Source organism: Kryptolebias marmoratus, linkage group LG10 (assembly GCF_001649575.2).
Source record: "Kryptolebias marmoratus isolate JLee-2015 linkage group LG10, ASM164957v2, whole genome shotgun sequence".
Taxonomy (NCBI): Eukaryota; Metazoa; Chordata; class Actinopteri; order Cyprinodontiformes; family Rivulidae; genus Kryptolebias; species Kryptolebias marmoratus.
Window position 1 is genome coordinate 1,189,135 of NC_051439.1, and position 19,888 is coordinate 1,209,022.

At 38.4% G+C, this 19,888-nt stretch overlaps 1 protein-coding gene across 2 annotated transcripts in view; it reads right to left on the minus strand.

The window, feature by feature from the left end:
* rab11fip5a (RAB11 family interacting protein 5a (class I)) overlaps positions 1-19,888 on the minus strand; it is a 42,600-nt gene continuing 22,712 nt past the window's right edge. The window contains exons 2-6 of one of the 2 annotated variants that reach the window (XM_017433437.3): positions 11,724-12,238; positions 9,817-10,399; positions 4,578-7,076; positions 1,608-1,752; positions 1-289 (exon numbers count right to left, since the gene is read on the minus strand). In XM_017433437.3, coding sequence (XP_017288926.1) covers positions 32-289; positions 1,608-1,752; positions 4,578-7,076; positions 9,817-10,399; positions 11,724-12,238 — 4,000 coding nt within the window. In that variant the 3' untranslated portion in view covers positions 1-31. The remainder of the gene's footprint in view (positions 290-1,607; positions 1,753-4,577; positions 7,077-9,816; positions 10,400-11,723; positions 12,239-19,888) is intronic. The other variant, XM_017433438.3, reaches the window with a different exon arrangement.

Below are 19,888 nucleotides of genomic sequence, written 5' to 3' on the forward strand. Positions count from 1 at the left end.
ATGCAAATCGAACTGCTGTTCCTCAGTGGTTTCACTTGAACTTGGAGCGCACTTGCAGAAGTGTTGGCTTCTGCTCCATGATGCGCACCAGCAGCGTGTCAATGTAGTCCTCCAGGTCTTTGACTTGTGGTTTCAGCTTCTTCAACTCCACCTCCCTCTTTGCCAGCAAACGTTTCTGATGCTCAAACTCCGCTTTCTGCTTCTCCAGTTCGGCCTCGCGTTGCACCAGAAGGGTGATGAGTTCGCTGTGAGTCAGGTGGTAGTATGAGCCTGCTCCTTCTGTCAGAGACTGAAGACAGGAAATAACAGGAGGTGATGAATAGAAGACAACAAATGGTAGTGATACCTATCTGGTCTAGGGGAAAAAATAAAGATGAACAGGACAATATTTGGTGTTATGATAAATGATGTGCTAGTGCCAAATGTAGATATTTGCACTAACATTAATGAAGGAATGCATGGCAGAGTGTTAGACCAAGATCATCTTATCATGAGAAAATAATAATAATAATAATAATGCATTTTATTTGTAGCACCTTTCATGACAGCCAAGGACACTTTACAATATAAGGACACATAAGAATAACAACAAGAATAACAGCAATAGAAGAGTAACAACAAGAAAAGTTACAGAGAAAAGGCTAGCTTAAACAGATGAGTCTTGAGTTGTGATTTGAAAGTCGAGAGATTGTCAAGACAGTGTTATAGCCAGTTTTATCAACCATTGAAAATGTTATGCACAACCTCAATGCGATATAGCAAGACGTCAAACTCAGTATGTTTTGTGAATGACTCTCAGCTATGACCACACCACATAGCCACTTTTGTGTTTTCTAAGGTCAGCGGGTTGTGGCAACCATCTTGAATTGGATTGAGTCTAAAGGTTAATCAGTTGTAACGGTACAACTAATTAATATTTCCTGAGTTTCATTGGAATACATACAGTGGTTCATGAGATATTTTGCTAACAGAGTTCACTCCAAACAGTTAACTGCCAAATTTTAAACAAAGATCTCGTACAATCTGTTAGTGTTCAAAGTATGTTTTGGGAATGGCTCTCAGCTACTAACACCAAATTGTAGTTCAATATCTAAAGATGGACAAGTTATAGCCATTTATGTGTTTAGTAATGTTTCTTAGCCATGGTGGCCATCTTGAATCAAGTTGACCCAAAACTTGAATCAGTTGCAGATGTATGTCTAATGATTACTTTTAAAGTTGACAGGGAGTTAGTCCAACAAGTGGGGTGATGGGATTTTTGAGTGACAGATATTCTGTATATATAATCAGAAAACTACTGTGATGCATAATTTTAGGATTTTCTGGCAATGAATCTATTATTCTAGAGAATTTGATGTTGCAGGCATCAAATTTAAAATGAGTGAATATTTGCAAAAAAACAAAGTTTATCCATTTGAACATTAAATATCTTGTCTTTGTAGTATATTAAATTGAATATAGCTTGAAAATGACTTGTAAATCATCATATTGTGTTTTTATTTGTTTTAAATAGCGCCCCAACTTCATTGGAATTGGGGTTGTACAAAAGCTGCATGAATCAAACTATCACGGCGTTGTGCTTCAACAAATTAGCAGAAAAAGCATACCTTCCTCCTGTCCATCTCCTGCTCTGTGGTCTGGCTGCTCCTCCCTGGATGGATGGTGGACTTGAGCTTCTCCAGGCCGGTGGCCAGCACTGACCGCTTCTCCTCAGCCAGCATGGCAGTTGTCAGGGGCTTCACTGGGTGAAGGCTTGAAAGAACAAGATTCATACAGATTTTCACATGGTCCAACACTTCTCTGACTGCTCAGCTGCCTACTGGTGTTTGCCCAAAAAGCTGAAAAACAGAATCTGGTGTTCATACTGGAGCTTTCTTGTTCTTGGACATATCTATTTATCAGCCCATCAAGTTTCGCTGTAGTTTTCAAGATTTCCTTCTCCTTTCAGCATTTAACTAGTATGACAAAGAAGTTATTTGAAAAAAAAAACATTTCAAACATATTACGACAACAAATAAGGATCCTGCAATTATGGGGATCAGAGCTGTATTTTAGTATTCAAATATAAAAAATGTAATTTTATAAACACTGAAAAAAAGCATTTTGATATTTATAATTATTGACTGAATGTTTTCTGGTAAACAATGCCATTTGTGAAATTAAAAATCTATACTGAAAAGATCACAAGATAAATGTGATGAGATTTATTGTGAACCCTGAAAACACTGTAGTATTCAATATTATATAGACACTAACACCTTTTTAATAACAGAATGTCTTCTCTCATTGTTTTGGTTAATTGACATTCAGGCCTGAAGAATAGGTTAAAAATATTATTTTTGTTCATTATCTGTAATGCAAATCTATTTTCTTTATTGTGTGAAGGCTGATTCAGCATTTACACAATTTGTTTTCCTGTTTATAATTTATTCCATACATTTTTTGTATGGCTTTCAACTACTGTTCAGCTTTAAGGTATAGATTTGTTGTTTTAGTTTTCAGCTATTGTTTTGGTCATTTTAACTTTTAGGTAGAGCTTTTAGCAACAATTTTATTCATTTCAGTTTTGTTCTGCTTATTTTAACTGCAACAATTCAGTTTCAGCTTCTTCAACAAATTTCAACAGTTATTCAGTATTCAGACTGCATTTTCACAGAAAGTGCAAACATCTCTAGTTTTGTTTCCCTTTCACTTAATAAATAAAACTAAAATCTCAAAATTTTAAATTGGTGTCACAGATCACAAGTTCAAAATTTTAATTGAGCTTTTATTGTGAGAAATCTACAACAGCCGACAGGTGTAAATGTGCAGCAAATAGCTAAAGGTGCTGCAAACAGTAAAACGCACAGCAAAGAGTGAAATACTCCACAAATGGCAAACACGCTGCAAACACATGAATGATACAAACTACAAAAAATAAGTGCAAAAGAAAAATACTGCAAAAACCCAAATTACCAGCAAGTAAGAGACACCACCTTGGGACCAGGTGACAAACGATTATTGCTGAATTGTTTTATTAGACTGGAGTAACAAGACAAATCCACCTAATGAAAGAATGTAACATCAATTTTTTAATCACCTGGTCTCAAGACATGGAAGCTATTGAGAAAAAAAACTTAACATTAATAAAAAATATAAAATGCTTTAAAATCAGAAAAAAATAGGTGTGTTTTATTTGTCCAGTCTAGTGAAACTATTCAACATTAACTCTTGGTCAGAAATTTACATGACGTAGAGGTTTTTTAATTTTTTTTTTCAAGTGTCATTGGTTTGGTAATTTACCACCGTGTGTAAGAGGAGATGGCACACAGAGGTGAACTGACTGACATCTTAATGCCAGCACCGGGTCAAACGGCAGGAAGACACCACTGAATCCACAGAGCGCAAATATTCAACCTCGAGTCCCCCTAGTGGTCTGGTTTGCAGCTTCTCTCACTTGCTGGTGTTTTTGTTTTTTGCAGTATTTGTTTTTGCATTTGCTTTTTGTAGTTTGCATTATTCAAGTGTTTCATGTGCGATTAGCTGTTTGCAGCACAGCTCGGTATTTGCTGCGTGTTTGCACTTGTCAGCCACCGTAAAAACACACAGAATCCAAGTTTTCTGTAGAATAATAGTTTCTGTTCAAATCAATGGTTGTGTTTGGAAACTATGGTTTCCTTTCTGGGATCTGACCAGCAAACATCACCCCACCACATCTATATCTCTATTTGAACTTTAAGAATTTTCAGAAGTGGTAACTGTCAAATAGCACAGGAAAGACAATTTCCTGTGTCAGTGACCTACATTTGCACTAGTCGCTGGCTTGGCTTGCATTAAGAGTCAGTGACTGTGTAATTTCAATTTATTTAAAGGTTATTTTTAAACACAATAGATTGTTATTAAGACTTCCAATATGACACCAGACACTAAGAAACCCATTAAAAACAATAAACCAATATCAAAGGAGAACAAGAGCAACATTCTTTTAAAAAGTAGTGTAAATTAAATATGAAATGAAGGTACTTAATTACATGCATAGATGCAATCAAACATGAAGAATTGTGCTAAATGTGTTATTACCACAAGGTGAAATGGAAATAACAAAACAACACCTTTTTAGCTTCAGAAAAAAGACAGAATTTTGAATAAAATAATGGCAGGAGTATGGTTGTGTGACACCAAGTTTCCCTGTAGAGAGGGGGGAGTTTTGTGTGTAAATATGGGTGTGTATTGTGAGGTAGATCTTGTGTGTTGTTGGAACCAGGGCAAAATAATAACTGCTAATTGGCCTGAGGTTTCAGTTTCCCCTCCTGGTACCACAGCCAGGACACACACCTCAAACCTGCAGAAGAGTCCTGTTAACACAAGTATGTGTGTGTGTGTGTGTGTGTGTGTGTGTGTGTGTGTGTGCGCGCGCATGCATGTTCTTTTAACAAAGTGATAAATCATCGAAGATCACACCATGAAGGAGAACACCCCTGAGAGTTGGCATGGAAGACAAGCAGGCTGAAGCAGAGCGGCAGGAGGACACCAAAGAGAAAACAGGATAGAAATTCCTCTCCACCTTTTCACCAAGTACTGAGTATGTGCAACCTCACCTGCTCTGCTGGTTGGCTGCTTCCCACTGCTGCTCTGTCTTGTCCAGTACTGGTTTTGGTGCGCTACCTTGTGCTGGGCTAAGAGGCATTGTGGCTGAGATGTTTGCAAGGGGAGAGAGGGCACAGAGAGCTACAGGAGTGCTATTGCTTTCAGGAATTAGAGGAGAAGCAAAGGAGATAGGCATGGGGAAGTCAGGGTCAACCAGAGCTGAGAAAGACCTCTGTATCAGACTGGGATTGCTCCCAAAAGATGGCAGGAGAATTTTGTTAAAGCTAGGTGTCAGTGCACCCTCAGACTGGGAACGGTGAAGTGTAGCATCATGTCCATGGGCACAATTTGAAAACATGTCAGGTAAAGTGCCATGCTGATTCTTCAACTCTCCATTGTTGAGATCTTTTGGATTACAGCTCATATCAGAGTCTGGCAGTGGTGCAGGCAGGATTTGTAATCCATCTCTGACTGTGAGGCGTGTCTCAAGATTTTCCATCTTGTCCTTAGTCCAATTGAGGGATTCTTTGAAACCACTGGTTTGGCTAATTTCTTTCTCAGATGACATGAATCCATTCTTACAATCTTCTAGTGATGAAACAACACCAGTGGTTGTCTGAATGTCACTTAAGTCCCCACAGATAGTTGAGTTTGCAGAGTGCAGAGACTTGTTCTGGTCTGAGAAACCAAAAACTTTGAAAGATGGGTGAAAATCACATGTTTGATAATCCTGCATGTCGCTGCTGACATAAAGGCTTTGAAGAAAGTTTCTGCTATTTTGATCAGATGTCTGTGCTTGTAACAAATTACTGTCGAAGACTTGACGAGGACTGTTCTCAATGTGGCCGATATCAAGAAAATCACTAAAATAGCTAAACGGAACATCAGCTTCCGGCTTTCCGAAATCAGTATTCTCAAATGATGCATCCAACAAATCATGCTTGGCATCCGGAGAAGAAGTTGTGATGTGTAATGATGTTACTGTGGAAGGTAATTCATCAAATGGAGACACATGAGTCATCCCATCTGTAGTATTTTTCATGAAGCAATCAAAATCCTTAGAAAAATCAACAGTAGAAACTGTACTTTCTTCTCCATTTTCATTGTCCAACTGTGAAGAAACAATGGATTTTAGCTGAGGTTCCAATGGATTTAACAACAGGTCAGGGTACAAATTGGAAGAGTTTAGTATACGAGTATCTTCACTTTCACTTTCCATTTCCCATTTTGCAGTTACAGATTTGAGTGTTGGCATCTGAGGCGTCAAAGACTTCTCTGAACTGCTCAAATCAAAATTTTCCCAGTTATCTTCATGAATAGTTATCTTTTGTTGGGAAACATCGATCAAAAGAAGATCATTTGACGTGTCAGCAATACTGTCTTCAGGCTCTGAGGGCTCTACATTTTTTACCACAGCTGACTTTATGACGTGGAGGGTATTGTTTTCAGTTTCCTCAGAGGATGATGCAGAAAATTTGTCAGACTGACAGGAAAAATAGGAGAGGCCATCATCTTCTGCTGAACTGCCGAGGCCAGAAGTACTAAGATCTGGAGAGCTGCCATTTAGTTGTGTGGCTGAGATGTGAGAGGCAGCTGGATTAACGTTAGCTTCAGTTAAACCATTAGTAATATTGTTGTTGTGTTCAGTTTCAGTGAAAGCACTCAGTTTTGGAGAATTAGGAGAAGTGTTTAAAGTTATGTCGTTGCTCTCAAAGATTCTCTGCTCTGGGATTGTTTCAAGAAAATGATGAAAAGGGTCATTGTGATAAGTGTTATTGTACTTTGCCTGACTGGGAACTGTAGACATCTCAAATAAAAATGTGCCCTCTGGTTGATGATACAGAGAGTCATTAACATTTGTGTTTTCATCAACATCTATGACGGGCCATAACTCGCTTTTATTATAGTAGTGTTCCAGTGGATGGTCACTGACTGCATTTTGTTGTGTTCTGCATTCTGTAGTGAGGTCCTCAGTGGAGTGCAGCCTGCAAGCTGCAAATGCTGCAAAATTTTCATTCCATTCCGAATCAGGGTCAGACATGAAAGGGTTTGATGACTTTTGGCAAAGAGGTTCCTTCCTTTCCATGGGAACTGGAGAAAGAGGTCTTTCTTCAACTTTGGATGTCACTTTGCTGTTTGGATCAGTGTCCATGATGATGTCCTCTACAGCTGGGTTATCATGGGTCAGGATAGGGTTACTTGGCTGTGGAAAGAGTAGAGTAATGGGGGGCCTGGAGCTGGAAAGATAAGGCAAAGGAGGCGGTGACGTTTTTAGGAGCTGAGTGGTTAGTATATCTTCATAGAACGGATTGTGCTGCTGGAGGGAGTAGAATGGGTTACAGGGGGATATAAGAAGGAGTGCGGTCTGGGAATGGCAGAAGGGGTTAATGTGGTGCAATGTAGAAATCACAGAGGCAGAATCTACGAGGGGACCCAAGGGGTGGTGGCTAGGTAGAAAAGGTGGTGGTTTGGGGTCAGTGCTGGGCTCTAGTTTAGTGAAGACCACCAGGCTGTGAAAGGAAGGGCAAAATGTCCTTTCAATTAGTTTGGTTTGATTATACAGCTAAAGTAAAGCTTGCAGAAGGTGTTTTGTCACAAACCACATTATCAAAGGCATACTATGCAGTATTTAATCTGTTGGCGTATATTAGAATGGTACATTCCACATAAAATCCTGATGTTGTAGCCTTAAGTTTGAGTGGGGACACTTGTGTGTTCAAGAGTAACTGCAACAAAACAATTCAAAGTTACTTATCTAATTTATAGCTTTGTTTTGTAGGAAAACGTTGCTGTTATAAGACTACTTTCAACCTAAAACTCTAAACAATTTGAAAAACAAACAAACAAACAAACAAAAAACTCTTTAACTCTTAACTCAAAAAAAAGAAATTCCAAAAAATGAAGTGGGATTTCTATATCTGTGATTTTGATAAGACTCATAGGAAATAAACAACAAATAAGGTGGAAAAAAAAGCTTTAGAAATGGGTTCAGTTTATTGTCAAGCTAAAAATGACTCTTTCAAATGTCACTGCTGCTCCTGTTTACACTTGTAAATAACTATAAAATTCCATGTAAGTATTTGTGTATTGAGAAACTGACTAAGGTGCAAAGGTTTATAAAATAGGATTTGCATGAACTGCTATAAAATTTAATCTGAATTAAAGATTAATAATGTGCATAAATCTGAAATACAGTGAAGGAGAATTTCACCATAGGAAAACAAAGGAAGATACAGTGCAGCTGGTGGCAACCCCTTAAAAAATTACCCACTTTCCAGCCACATACACACATTGCAAATGCTCCCATAAAACCATCACACTCATCAATGACCTCAAAGGGAGCAAATATTTTTCAACCTTACTATTGCCTTTTCATAGTAATTGACTTTATTTCCCAACAATACTACAGATATTATGAGACATCTGCATTGCAGATACCTGCTGTAACCAGAGCCTAAGACCAAGAGGGGTGTGTTCAGAGCTGGAGGCACCTCTCAGCCATGCTAGTGCACAGGAAGTAAACAATTACACCAAGCTATAACCTTGCTGTAGGTGTATTTACTTCACTTTTAGCTGCTACAATATAAGTTTTACTAGGATATACGAACAAATACCACATAATGTTTTTATATCATACTGAATAAATAAATAAATAAATTCCACATGGAACGAACATTTGAACTGATTGGGAAATAATCTTTCTTTGAAAAAAAGAAATCAGTAACACTTTAACCTATTTTTGTTGAGTGGATGAAGCTATTAGCTCAGTGTAAATACTGGTATTGTTAGCGATCAAAAGGTCAAAAGTATTGCTATAAATAGAATTATGATGCACACACACAAACACAAGAGGGCTTTTGTGAGTCTCATTGTCATAATGTGATTGCCAAGTTTGCAACTACTGTTTTATTCTAACTGTTTGTTTAACCCTCCAGTGGCATTCAGGTCAAATGGACCCAAAGTTACACAGGCTTCTCTTCCTTTCTTCAGTTAGGACGGCTTCAGGAGGGTTAAACAACTATTCCAGCCATTTTGAAGTCAGGTACTGCAAAAACGTTATTAATATATATCCAGATCAGTTTAGGGAAATTGAGTTTCAGTTCAGTTGATGAGCTAATGACTGACCTGAACACAACAAAGACAAAAGTGGAATGTTGCTGTCTTAAAATGCTTCACTCACACACACAAAAAATCATAGCAATTCATGCAAATATTCATGGAAATACCATTTTGTACACTTTTACATCACTGTCAGTTTTTCCAAAAATATCTGAATAGAATTCTGTGGTTATTTGGAAACCTAAATAGCAACAGGAGCTAGCTGTAGCATTTCCAGTGCAGCCTGGAGCACTTCTACCAGGAACTTCATAATATAGCTGCCAGAATAAACATGTAATGCAAAACTGACAATGATGTAAAGAGAGTTCACAAACAAAAAATGTGATTTAAAACAGTATTTATAAGAATAATTGGTGATTTGTCTGTAAAAATATTAATACAAACCCTGTGATCTGTCTCTCTTTGCTCTGTGATCTACAAAAGCTGAAACTATAACATTTACTGGAAGAGACATTTATTGTGACAGAATGACGTGGCTCTGAGTTGGCTCTCAAGCTGTGGAAAACTAAACCGGTTTTTGAACTTTATTGTTAAGTTAGAAGAAAGTAAAAGAACCAGTTCTAGCACCAGCCTTGGTCTAGAACCTCACTAGCAAAAAAACCCCCCCAACCTTTAATTCTCTAAATTGAAGCTGTTAAAAAGAGTTATTTACATGTAATTGGATATTTATTGTTCATCATTTTTTCCACAAAACCACCACTTCAATAAAGCCAAAATATCCCTTTAGTTTTTCAAAAAAATAACTATATAACTGTAAATTTACATCCTTCCTAATATTCCAAAGGACGTAGTTTAATTTAACTAAAGTACTCCATTTAAATCAAAAGCCCATGACTCAAAGTGATATATTTATAAAATTCCATTTCAACTGCCTATCCTTCAAAACCATTTTGTTGTGGCCAATATTCCCAAAATATGATCAAAGGCTAAAAATCACCAGTACCTAAAACAACCCCATATTCAAGTTATGATCGAGGAAATTAGCTTTAGCAGTGCAGCAAGTCTGTTGACCTTGATTCAATTTCTATTTATCCTGAAATGATAACTCATCATTAGTTTAAAGCTGTAACAAGGTGTCAAAGTGTATTTATGCTTTGATAAAATCAGATGTAATGATAGAGAGCATCTCACCTGGGTTTGCTGTGTGGGTCTTTTGATCCAAACCAACCCTTGTGTTTCTCCTGAGAGGCAGCAGAGACCTGTTCAGACTCGTCCTTCGACCGACTCTGACCCTTACCTCCAGATTCACCCCGCCCATGTGAGAACAAGTTCTTCCTCTGCTTTTTCCCCTGGGTCTCTGACTCCGCCTTCAAAGCAGAAGAAGTTGAGGCAGATTTTTGTTTCAGCCACTCCTCTTCCTCACCCTGCTTGGGGCCACTTTTCTCCAGGGCTGCTGCTATGGCAGCTTTCTCCTCCTCACCAGGCCTGTCAAAAGACCAGCGCCGTCCATCTCCAACAAGGCCTTTGGGGAGGTCGCTACAGGCCCGTGTACTGAGGTTCTGTAAAGAGACTGAGAGGGGCAAAGACTTCTGCAACAGTCCCAGGCCTAAAGAACCTGCAGGTTTTCCTGAGCCTTGGTCCAGGGGCTTGACATAAGCATGGCTTTCGTTAACGCAAACAGTGGGCTGAGGCACTGCAATGATGACTTCACTAGTCTCATGACCAAACTCACATTTGAGAGAGGACGACTTGGGTGACGTGTTGGTCGTGTGCTCTGTACCAAAAAGACAGAAGGAGGATATGATGAGACAGAAAAATAAAAATTAATTAAACAACTAGAAGCACTTTGAGAGCACAAACCTCCACTAAGGTCATAGAGTCATTAAATAAAACAGTCAGATTTGGATCAGTATTCAGACCATCACCAAAATTTAATCAATTGTTTCTTGTGACAACCCCAACATTTCCTGAAAGTTTCATCAACATTTGTTCATTAATTTTTAAGTAATCTTGTGAACAGATAAACAAACAAAGAAACCAACACCACTGAAAACGTCATTCTTGGCAGAGGTAAAAAGACTATGATGAATTATAGTTTCAAGTTTTTTAATTAGAAGATAACACAAGATAATGCCTTCACAAGAATCATCAATTTTCATGTAGGAATGAATAAAAATGTTTTTAAAAAATGACTGTCAGTTATTATTATTTTTTTCTGCATAATTAAGATTGTGTTTTGAAGGGCAACACCTTTTTCACTCTGGCACATAAAGGCAAGCCTCCACCCAGTGAATCTGCTAAAGTATGACACTGCCTGTTCACTACTTTCATTTTAAGTTCATTCTTAACTCATCATAAATGTATGGAAGAGGTTTAGGGCCACAGTAGAAAAACATTTACTGGAATCCTTACCTTTTGTTTCCTCAGGATGCTGGGTTTAATCTTAGATTCTAGGAAAAAAATTTGTCACCATGGCCCTAATTCTCTTCTATATAACGCATATCTTAAATGACCAAAATGAAAAAATAAATCTTATATTTGACTTTGTCAACATAAACAAAAATGTAGTCATGTAGAAAAGAAAAGTCCAACCTCTCTCATGGGTCTAGGCCTTATTGTGGGTAGTCAAAGACCAAGTGAAAGATATTGTGATGTGATAATTGTTGTGAAACAGTAGTCATCAATGGATGAAAATATTCTCAAGAGTTGTTAAGGCTGTTTGTACTGTCATTATATGCTAGTTTCATTGATTTAATAAGAATGTTTGTAAACTTTAACTAGCAATAGCCAGGGTAACAGGTCTCTGCCTTAGGAATGTTGTGGGTCTAAAGCTAAAAAATTTTGGGAACCACTGTTCTGAAACAAAACCGCAGGACTGTTCCACAAAAACAAAACCTGAAACTGTGTGTGTCAGTATTATTATTATTATTATGTTAGGCTGCCTTCAGGCCCAGGCCTCCCTTGAAAACAATCTGTGAATTCAATGGAATTTCCCTGGTTAAATAAAGGTTAATAAATAAAATTATACTAAACTTTTTGAAACTAAAACACACCATAGCCAATAAAATTGAAATGAACAGTCTTGTAGTCATTCTCACCTGGACTGTTGTCTGCGGTGAAGTTGCTGCTGTTACTGGGGGAGTTGGAAAGGTCAGACACCACCACACTGATCCCAGCTGTGGGACTGAGGCTTCCACCTCGTGATGATGACTCACTGCTCTCCGAGCCCAGAGAAGTACTGGAGCGAGTGTCCGATGATTTCCGCAACTTTCCCCTCAAAAAGAAGGTCCTCATCTTACTCCGTCGGACTTCGCCCCCCTCATCATCCTCATAATCTTCCTCTCCTCCTCCATCGCTTGGCAGTCTTTGGCGCATGCGGTACAGAGAGCCATATCCACCCCCCGGGAGGACGGATGAAGAGGAGTCATCTTCACTGGATCTCCTCTTCCCCCTCATGCGCTCTTTCAGCTTGCTGAAGGTGGAGGCTCCCTTGTCCTTCATGACAAGGTCGTACATGCTGGCTGTCAAGTTGTTTCGGGTGAACTGGATGGTGACTTGGATGTCTCCCCTCTCCTTCTCCTTCTTTCCCGTCTTAGAGTTAAGCCGGTACCACCTGCAATAAAGATGGATCTGTTCAAATTTGATAAACAAACACACTTTGTTGATACTTTGTAAAAAAATGTAGACATTCAAACCAATTTCATATGCTATATTGGTTCTTAATCAGGTACAAATGCATGTTAAACAATCTGTAATTGTCTTGAAGTTTCATTACAATCCATCTAATGGTTCATGAGATATTTTGTTTATGGACAGAGATGACTTCAAGTAGTTAAGGCAAAATTTTAGGCAAAGATCTTGTGCAATCTCTTAGCATTCAGAATTTGTTGTGATCAGTCTCAGTTACTACTACACCAAATTCTAGGCTGATATCTGTAAAACCGACTGAGCTGCAGCTATCTTTGTGTTTTTTTAAAGGTCAGTTGGCTGTGGCTGCCATCTTGAACCGGGTTGAATTCAAAAGTTAATCAGTTGTAGATGTACATCCAATTATTATTATTTTCTGTATGTTTCAATAAAAAATGTGTTGTGGTTATTGAGATATTTTGGTAACAGACATACACATGAACACACTCACAAACAGACACAGGCAAAAACATTATCGTCTTTCACCTTTCAGCAGCAGGCAAGAAAAAACCCTTCACAACCTACCATTTTTGAGACAGCCCCTCAATATATTTAGTTTAAAACTGAGTGTGATCATAAGACTACACTCTATTTGTGAACTGAGATAATGTCAAACAGGGTCACAGAGGGAGTGCCAATGTCTCTCTATGAAGTACTGAACTGCTGTATGTAGCCTGACATTCAACAATGCCTCAGTGAGGCCCTATTGTTTAATGTTCCAGTTCGCAAGAACAATGAAGATTTAATAAGCAAATGCTCTACATAAATACAGAAAACAAGTCTAACTGTAAATGTCCCTGTACAAGGGAGGTGCAGTTCTTAAAAATACTGCAACACCCAAAAGTAGAGCAGTGCCAACAAGCTCACCACATTGTGACTCATAGGAAAGTCTCATCTGTTCTGGAAAATTAGGTCATCTAAAAAAAAATTAAATAAATGACAGAAAAACTTCCATAGGTATGGTGCGTTTCTGCAGCCAACAGGAAATTACCAACACTGCAAGGAAGACTAAAAAAAAAATACTTGAAACCAAGTTCTTTTAGATTTTTCATTTCCTGTACTGCTGGGTCACAGTCACACCCCACATCAACCACATTGGCCCTTTTGTGTATACATGAGCCATATAAGACACACATTTGGCACACTTTCGTGATCACCATTTTTTAAGTACAAGAACATTCCACAAGAGGTTAAACAAAGCTTCCATTACCCAACTTAATTTGGATTGAGAAAGCATTTATAAATCAATAATATATAATCAATAGTATATTATCATACATATTTCTGCTAAATGTAAATTATTATGAACAAGAAAATTTTGTAACTGCTGAATAAGTGTGACTTCGCCTTATACTGTTGTGACACTCAGCATTATTGCTCAAACAACAAAAGAAGAAGCTGAAAAGTTTATAAAAGTAACCAAAATGCAGCTGAAAAAACTGTTCCATTCTGCTGAGTCAACACGAAAACCTAAATGTCACAAACAACAGAAACAAACTGAACAAACAACACATTTGACGGTCAGAGATGAAACATAAAAGACCAACATGAAAGAAAACAGACTACAGCAAACCCACTGATGTACAGACAGTTTGATCTGAAAAAGGAACCTCACACTTTCACTATCTCAGAAAACAGACAGTTTCTCATTTCCGGGATCCTTTATATAGTAGATAAACCTACATTATGACTATATAATGTACTGACAAGCAGATAATTAATAAGCGTTGTGACACACTTTACAGATAACAACTTTAGCTAGTTGACTTTTTTATGTGTGGGGTTCTCAGTTTTTCAATGCATATTGCTTGCTGCCTTTAATGCCAGAGTTGAAACAACACCTACGGCCTAGTACCCTCCAGAAAAAAAAAAGAAAAGAAAAACAACTCTGTCATAGAGTCTGTTTCTGCCATTATAGTTTCTTTTAAAATGATTATAAAGTAGTAAATATGATCATGGCTGAGCTCAGTTCTATTACCAGGATACCTGTACCCTCCTCTACAATGACCCATTGAACCAGTAGAAATGAAACGCCACCCAGAAAGGCCCCAGGTCAGGAAGCAATCCTGCAACCTTCTTGCTGGGAGGCAACAGCTCTAACCACTTCTGCTGTGCCAATAAAACTTTACAACAAGCAAAATTAGCAGCAGCACATGCCTCTGCTTCATAAGAGGAGTTTTCAGCTGCTGAACTTGGGGTGAGTAAACTTTAATTTACTGCAAGTCCCCACCATGTGGATATAGTCTTTTTTTTAGCAAAACATGAAACAGGCACCAGTCCTAAAAAATAAAGCAGCATCTGAAATCAGTGGTTTGATTGATTTCTCTCCTTTCACTTTGGCTGTATTAATTAGCCTTGCATGAGTAAAGCACAAGATAAGTACATGTTTTGAGAAGAATAAATTGCTGCAAGTTTGTCATATGTTTGGAGCCACCACTTTTACATAATATTATGAGCTCTTTATTAGGTGTAGAAATATATAAATTAGTGTTTATTTATGTGAAAAGAGCCATAGCCATTTAAGTTTCAATATATTAAAAATGCATCAATATTCAACTTATAATCACATTGAAGGCCTTTGAATCATAATCAAATTAATTGTGAGATGCCTACAGATTCCCACCCCAACTAATTGCATAAGTTAAAGTGAGCATACCTAAAGCTAACAATATTATCATTCATAAATTGTGATGGAATTACCAGTTGCAACAGGAAAAACTGGAAAATTGTTTATCTTTCAAAAATATAAACATATGATATATGCCATCCATTTATAAACTGAAATAAACAAAACAGACTAACTATAATTACCAGAAACATTGTCTAATCAAATGTTGATGCCCACAGTATCTACTGACAAGAAGAATTCTGGCCTCTTGAGCAAATTTTGTTAATGACCCCTTGATCTGGTCCGAGGTTGCAAAGGGGCAGAAAATTTACAGAAACTTTTCATTGAGAGTTAAGCTGGGGAATTTTGAAAATATTCCAAATTGTAAAACCTTCCATGGAAATTATGGGAAATAACTGTAAATTGTGGATAATTTAAACAGCCTGTGTGGATAGAAAAATAAATTGAGTAGGGGTGGTCCTGAAGGAAGAATTAGCAAGCAATGTAGTTGAAATAAAAAGAGTGTCAGATAGCGAGATGTGTCTTAAGGTAGAAGTAGAAAGTCTGATGCTGAATGTTGTCAGTGGTTATGATCAACAGGTTGGATGTGAAGTAGAGGAGAAAGAGAAAATGTGAAGAGATGAGAGAGTGGTGATTGGAGCAGATCTGAATGGACACAAAAGTGAATGTTGTGAGGAGTTCAGAAAACAGCTGTTAAAGGCTCTGGGTGGTAAGAAAGCACTTTCAGATGACTGGGCCACTACAGCAAAAGTGGTTAGAGAGACAGGTAGGAATGTTTGTCATTTGGACAGAGAAAAGATGATAAGGAAACCTGGTGGTGGAATAGTGAAGTGCGTGAAGTTATCTAGAGGAAGAGGTTGGCCAGGAAGAAATGGGACAGCAAGAGGGCTGAAGAGAGTAGACAGGAATATAGGGAGATGCAACGTAGGACAAAGAGGGAGGTAGCAAAGGAAAAACAGGACGCATATGATGAGTAGTAGAAGAGGCTATACAGAAGTACAGAGAGGGTCAGAAAGAACTTCATTGTGTCTTTGTGGATTTAGAAAAAGCATATGACTGGGTGCCGAGGGAGGAGCTGCGGGAGGTGCAGGACTTCAAGTACTTTGACTTGACTGTCTAGGAAAATGGAGAGTGTGGTAAAGAGGTAAAGAAAACAGTCCAGGCAGAATGGAGTGGCTGGAGAAAAGTTTCAGGAGTGATTTGTGAAAAAAAGGTGGCAGCAAAGGTCCAAGGAAAGGAACAAGACAGTGGTGAGAGAAGCCATGTTGTATGGTTTGGAGACAGTGGGACTGACAAAAAGACAGGAGACAGAACAGGAAGTGGCAGAGCTGAAGATGTTGAGGTTCTCCTTGGGAGAGACAAGGATAGATAGGATTAGGAATGAGGTCATCAGAGGTACAGCACAGGTTGAACAACCTGGTGATAAAGTTAGAGAGGTCAGACTGAGATGGTTTGGACATGTGCAGAGGAGGGACAGTGGGTATATTGGTAGAAGGATGTTAGAGATGCAGCTGACAGAAAAAAAGATAAATAGGAGACATATGGATGCAGTTAGAGAGGACATGGAGGTAGTTGGAGTGAGGACAGAGGACACAGAAGCCAGAGTCAGATGGAGGAGGATGATTCACTGTGGCAACCCCTGGAAAGAGAACAGCTGAAATGAAAAGTAGTATTAGTTGTATCAGATCCAAACAAAAACTAGAAGCACTCTAAGAGCACAAACCAAAATTTGTTTCTTGTGACAACCCCAACATTCCTTATCAAAATCTATTGACAAGTTTTTAGGTAATCTTGCGAACAGACAAACAAATAAACCAACACTTCCAAAACATATCCTCCTTGGTGGACATAATAAACATTTTGTTTTGTGTCATAGCAGATAATGCATTTGATCAAGTTTATGAAAGTAACAAATTTAGTGACTTAATTTGCACTGTGCGTTTGTTTCCATTCATTTCCATAAATTACAGTTAATTTTTCGAAATTCCTACCAATTCCCATGGAAAGTTATTACTTTGAAAATTCCCTAAATTCTGCGACTGTACTGGACCAACTTATTCGCTGGACATGTTTTTTTTTCTGACCTGAATATAAAGAAAGAGAAACTGGAGAGCTCCCTGCAATAGCAAAAACACTAGGATAACTATCAGCTGTGGAGAAAGGTCACATAATTCACTGTTATGCAATTATCATCATCCTGCCACTGAGCTCAGTTCAGCCCAGAAAAACATGGTAACGCCCATGAAGATTGCCTGTGAAACTACGTAGCTAACAATCACTCTGCAATTCAGCTCTGAGAATTACTATGTGACAAGAAGGTGGAGTAGAGCACACGAAAGAATGACACTTATTTTCAAGCAACACTAAAAACAAATACAAACACTGTTAAATCAACTTGACATATTCTGAGTTTCTCTAGTCCAGATAAAGGGATTTTAGCCTTTTATTCAATCAAGTGGGTTATAAGGCAGCACTTTACAAGCTCTGAACCCATTTTTTCTTAACATTAGCAGGCATTTGAGACAGATTTTTGTGCAGGATCTCATGCTACCTCAAAGTGCTGCTCGGAGAGGATTCAAGTTTCATCAATGCTCCAACAATAGTTTCAGTCCTCCTCCTGACACATCAGCCAACTCCCTGCAGTTAAGGTGGAGTTCACATTCCAAATACAGGATCAGGGAGCTATGTGAGGGATTTCCCATACATACAAGCGAAAAACCCCTCACTACTACTATTATCTCAAAACAGGCCAAGCAGGGATTGTATTTAGGAAACTAATCATTATGATGATCTTAAAACACTCCTTCCTATACTTCATTTGTGTTTTTACAGAAATCACGCACTAATGTTAGTATTTTTTGCAGAAAGAAAGAAAACTTGCCAACTAAACATGGCAAAAAAAAAAACATGAAATAAAAAAATGTTTAATAAACCATTTTCTGCTACTAAAAACAATACAGATAAGTTAAATGCCTTTTTAAATCTGTGCACTTGTGGGTCATGTGATGCATGAAAAATAGAGATGCACCAAGGAAACAGCCTGTGGCTGTCAAAGATCTATTTTTTTTCCCCCCGTCAGTAAACACGCCATAGTTATGTTGCTACATCATAAAATTGACTGTATCTATCTAGACCTCAGACCTGAAACCTGGAAGTGAAGCTGGAATGGAACCAACCTTTTCTGTATGCTGGCAGTACAAGTTTTAGGTCCTGCCCCCTCCATGTAAAGTATCAAGTCTTTGCCCTTGGTGAAATTAAAAACAACATACCTCAGCTCATTTTTTTCCAGTAGTTCATTCTTGTTGATTCGTGTAGTTCTTACCTTGCTGTTGTATGTTCAAATATTTATTTTACTGAAACATTTAGCTTTAATGAGTTATTTCATTCTTAAAATAAAAGTTGCTGGACACCATGACTGTGTGCGGGGGACTAGGCAGGACTTAAAGCCCCATAGTGATTACAAAAATACAACATGGTAGCACCCATAAATCTGGTCCTGTTGGATTCATTTCCCGACAAGAGAAACAATGACATTTAGTCTATAATACACTGCTAAAAAAATTAAAGAAACACTTTTTAATCAGAGTATAATATAAATTCAGTTAAAGTTCTGGGATATTGATCTGGTCCGTGAAATATCAAAGGGGTTGTTAATCATGTGTCAGGTGTTTTGGTGTTAATGAAATTAACAACAGGAAGTGCACAAGGACAACAATGAGAAAACCCCAAAAACAGGAATGCTTTTGCAGGTGGAAGCCACAGACATTTTTCCCCTCCTCATCTTGTTATGACTGATTTTCAGTAGTTTTGCATTTGGCAATATCTGGACCCTACAGAGGTTGCATAAGCTGTCCAACTCCACCAGGATGGCACATCAGTACAATGCCTTAGGGTGACTGTGGCTCAGTCGTCTTCCAATGAGAGAGCTGGAGGTTCAATTCCTGGCAGGAATCGCATGTCACTGGGCAAGACACTGAACCTCTCACTGCCCCTGATGTGTGCCCCATCGGTGTATGAAAGGAGTTTAAAGTAGTCTCCATAAATTGATTTAGTCAGATTAGCTTTGTAGAGATTCAGTGCTGTATAAATGTGTGTGGGGTTTGGTAAATGAGGGCACAGATTGAGTTGTAAAGTGCTTTGAGTAGCCTGATTGGCTAGAAAGTAGTACAGTATATAAGTACAGTCCATTTACCATTCACAAACTGAGAGGAGATACCCCAGGACACCATCTGTTATCTCAAGGAGCATGCCCCAACACTGTCAGGAGACCATAAAAACTACTGAGTAGAACTCTGAGTTGCTGCAATGACATTTCAGCAAATTAGACTAGCCTGCTGCATCAGTTATTCCGTATAGATTTCTTGGTGACTTCAAATTAAGCCCTCTGTGGGTTGATAACTTTCATTTTCATTAAATGATGTGACATCCTTTTGTTCCTAACACATTACCCATTCCATATCAGCATGGATATCCAACATGATTTTTTCCACAACTAAGAGCTGATGTGTTTTCAAAATGTTCCTTTAATTTCTTTGAGCAGTGTATATACAGTCTATGTGTTGCACTATAAGCAGCAGCCCATTTCAGTGTGGAGGTTTTTACTGAGTGAGTAAAGTAAACTAAGTCAAAACATTGAGACGCTACAGTATTTTCTTTATTTTTTAAATTTATTTAGCAAAAAACAAAAACTAAATACAAAGCATAACTGAAACAAGATACAGGAAACACGGAGCGAGACAGCAACAAACAAACATCAAACAATGGACCAGCGGAGTGTGGAAGGCAATGACCGGGTTTTAAAGACTGAGGATAATTAGGTAAATGGAGACAGGTGACATGATTACAAAGTGGGAACAGGCGCCGTCCTCGGCGAAGCCAGAGTTCGGGAGGGCGGCCCGGGCGTCGTCCTCAGCGGAGCCAGAGTTCGGGAGGGCGGCCCGGGCGCCG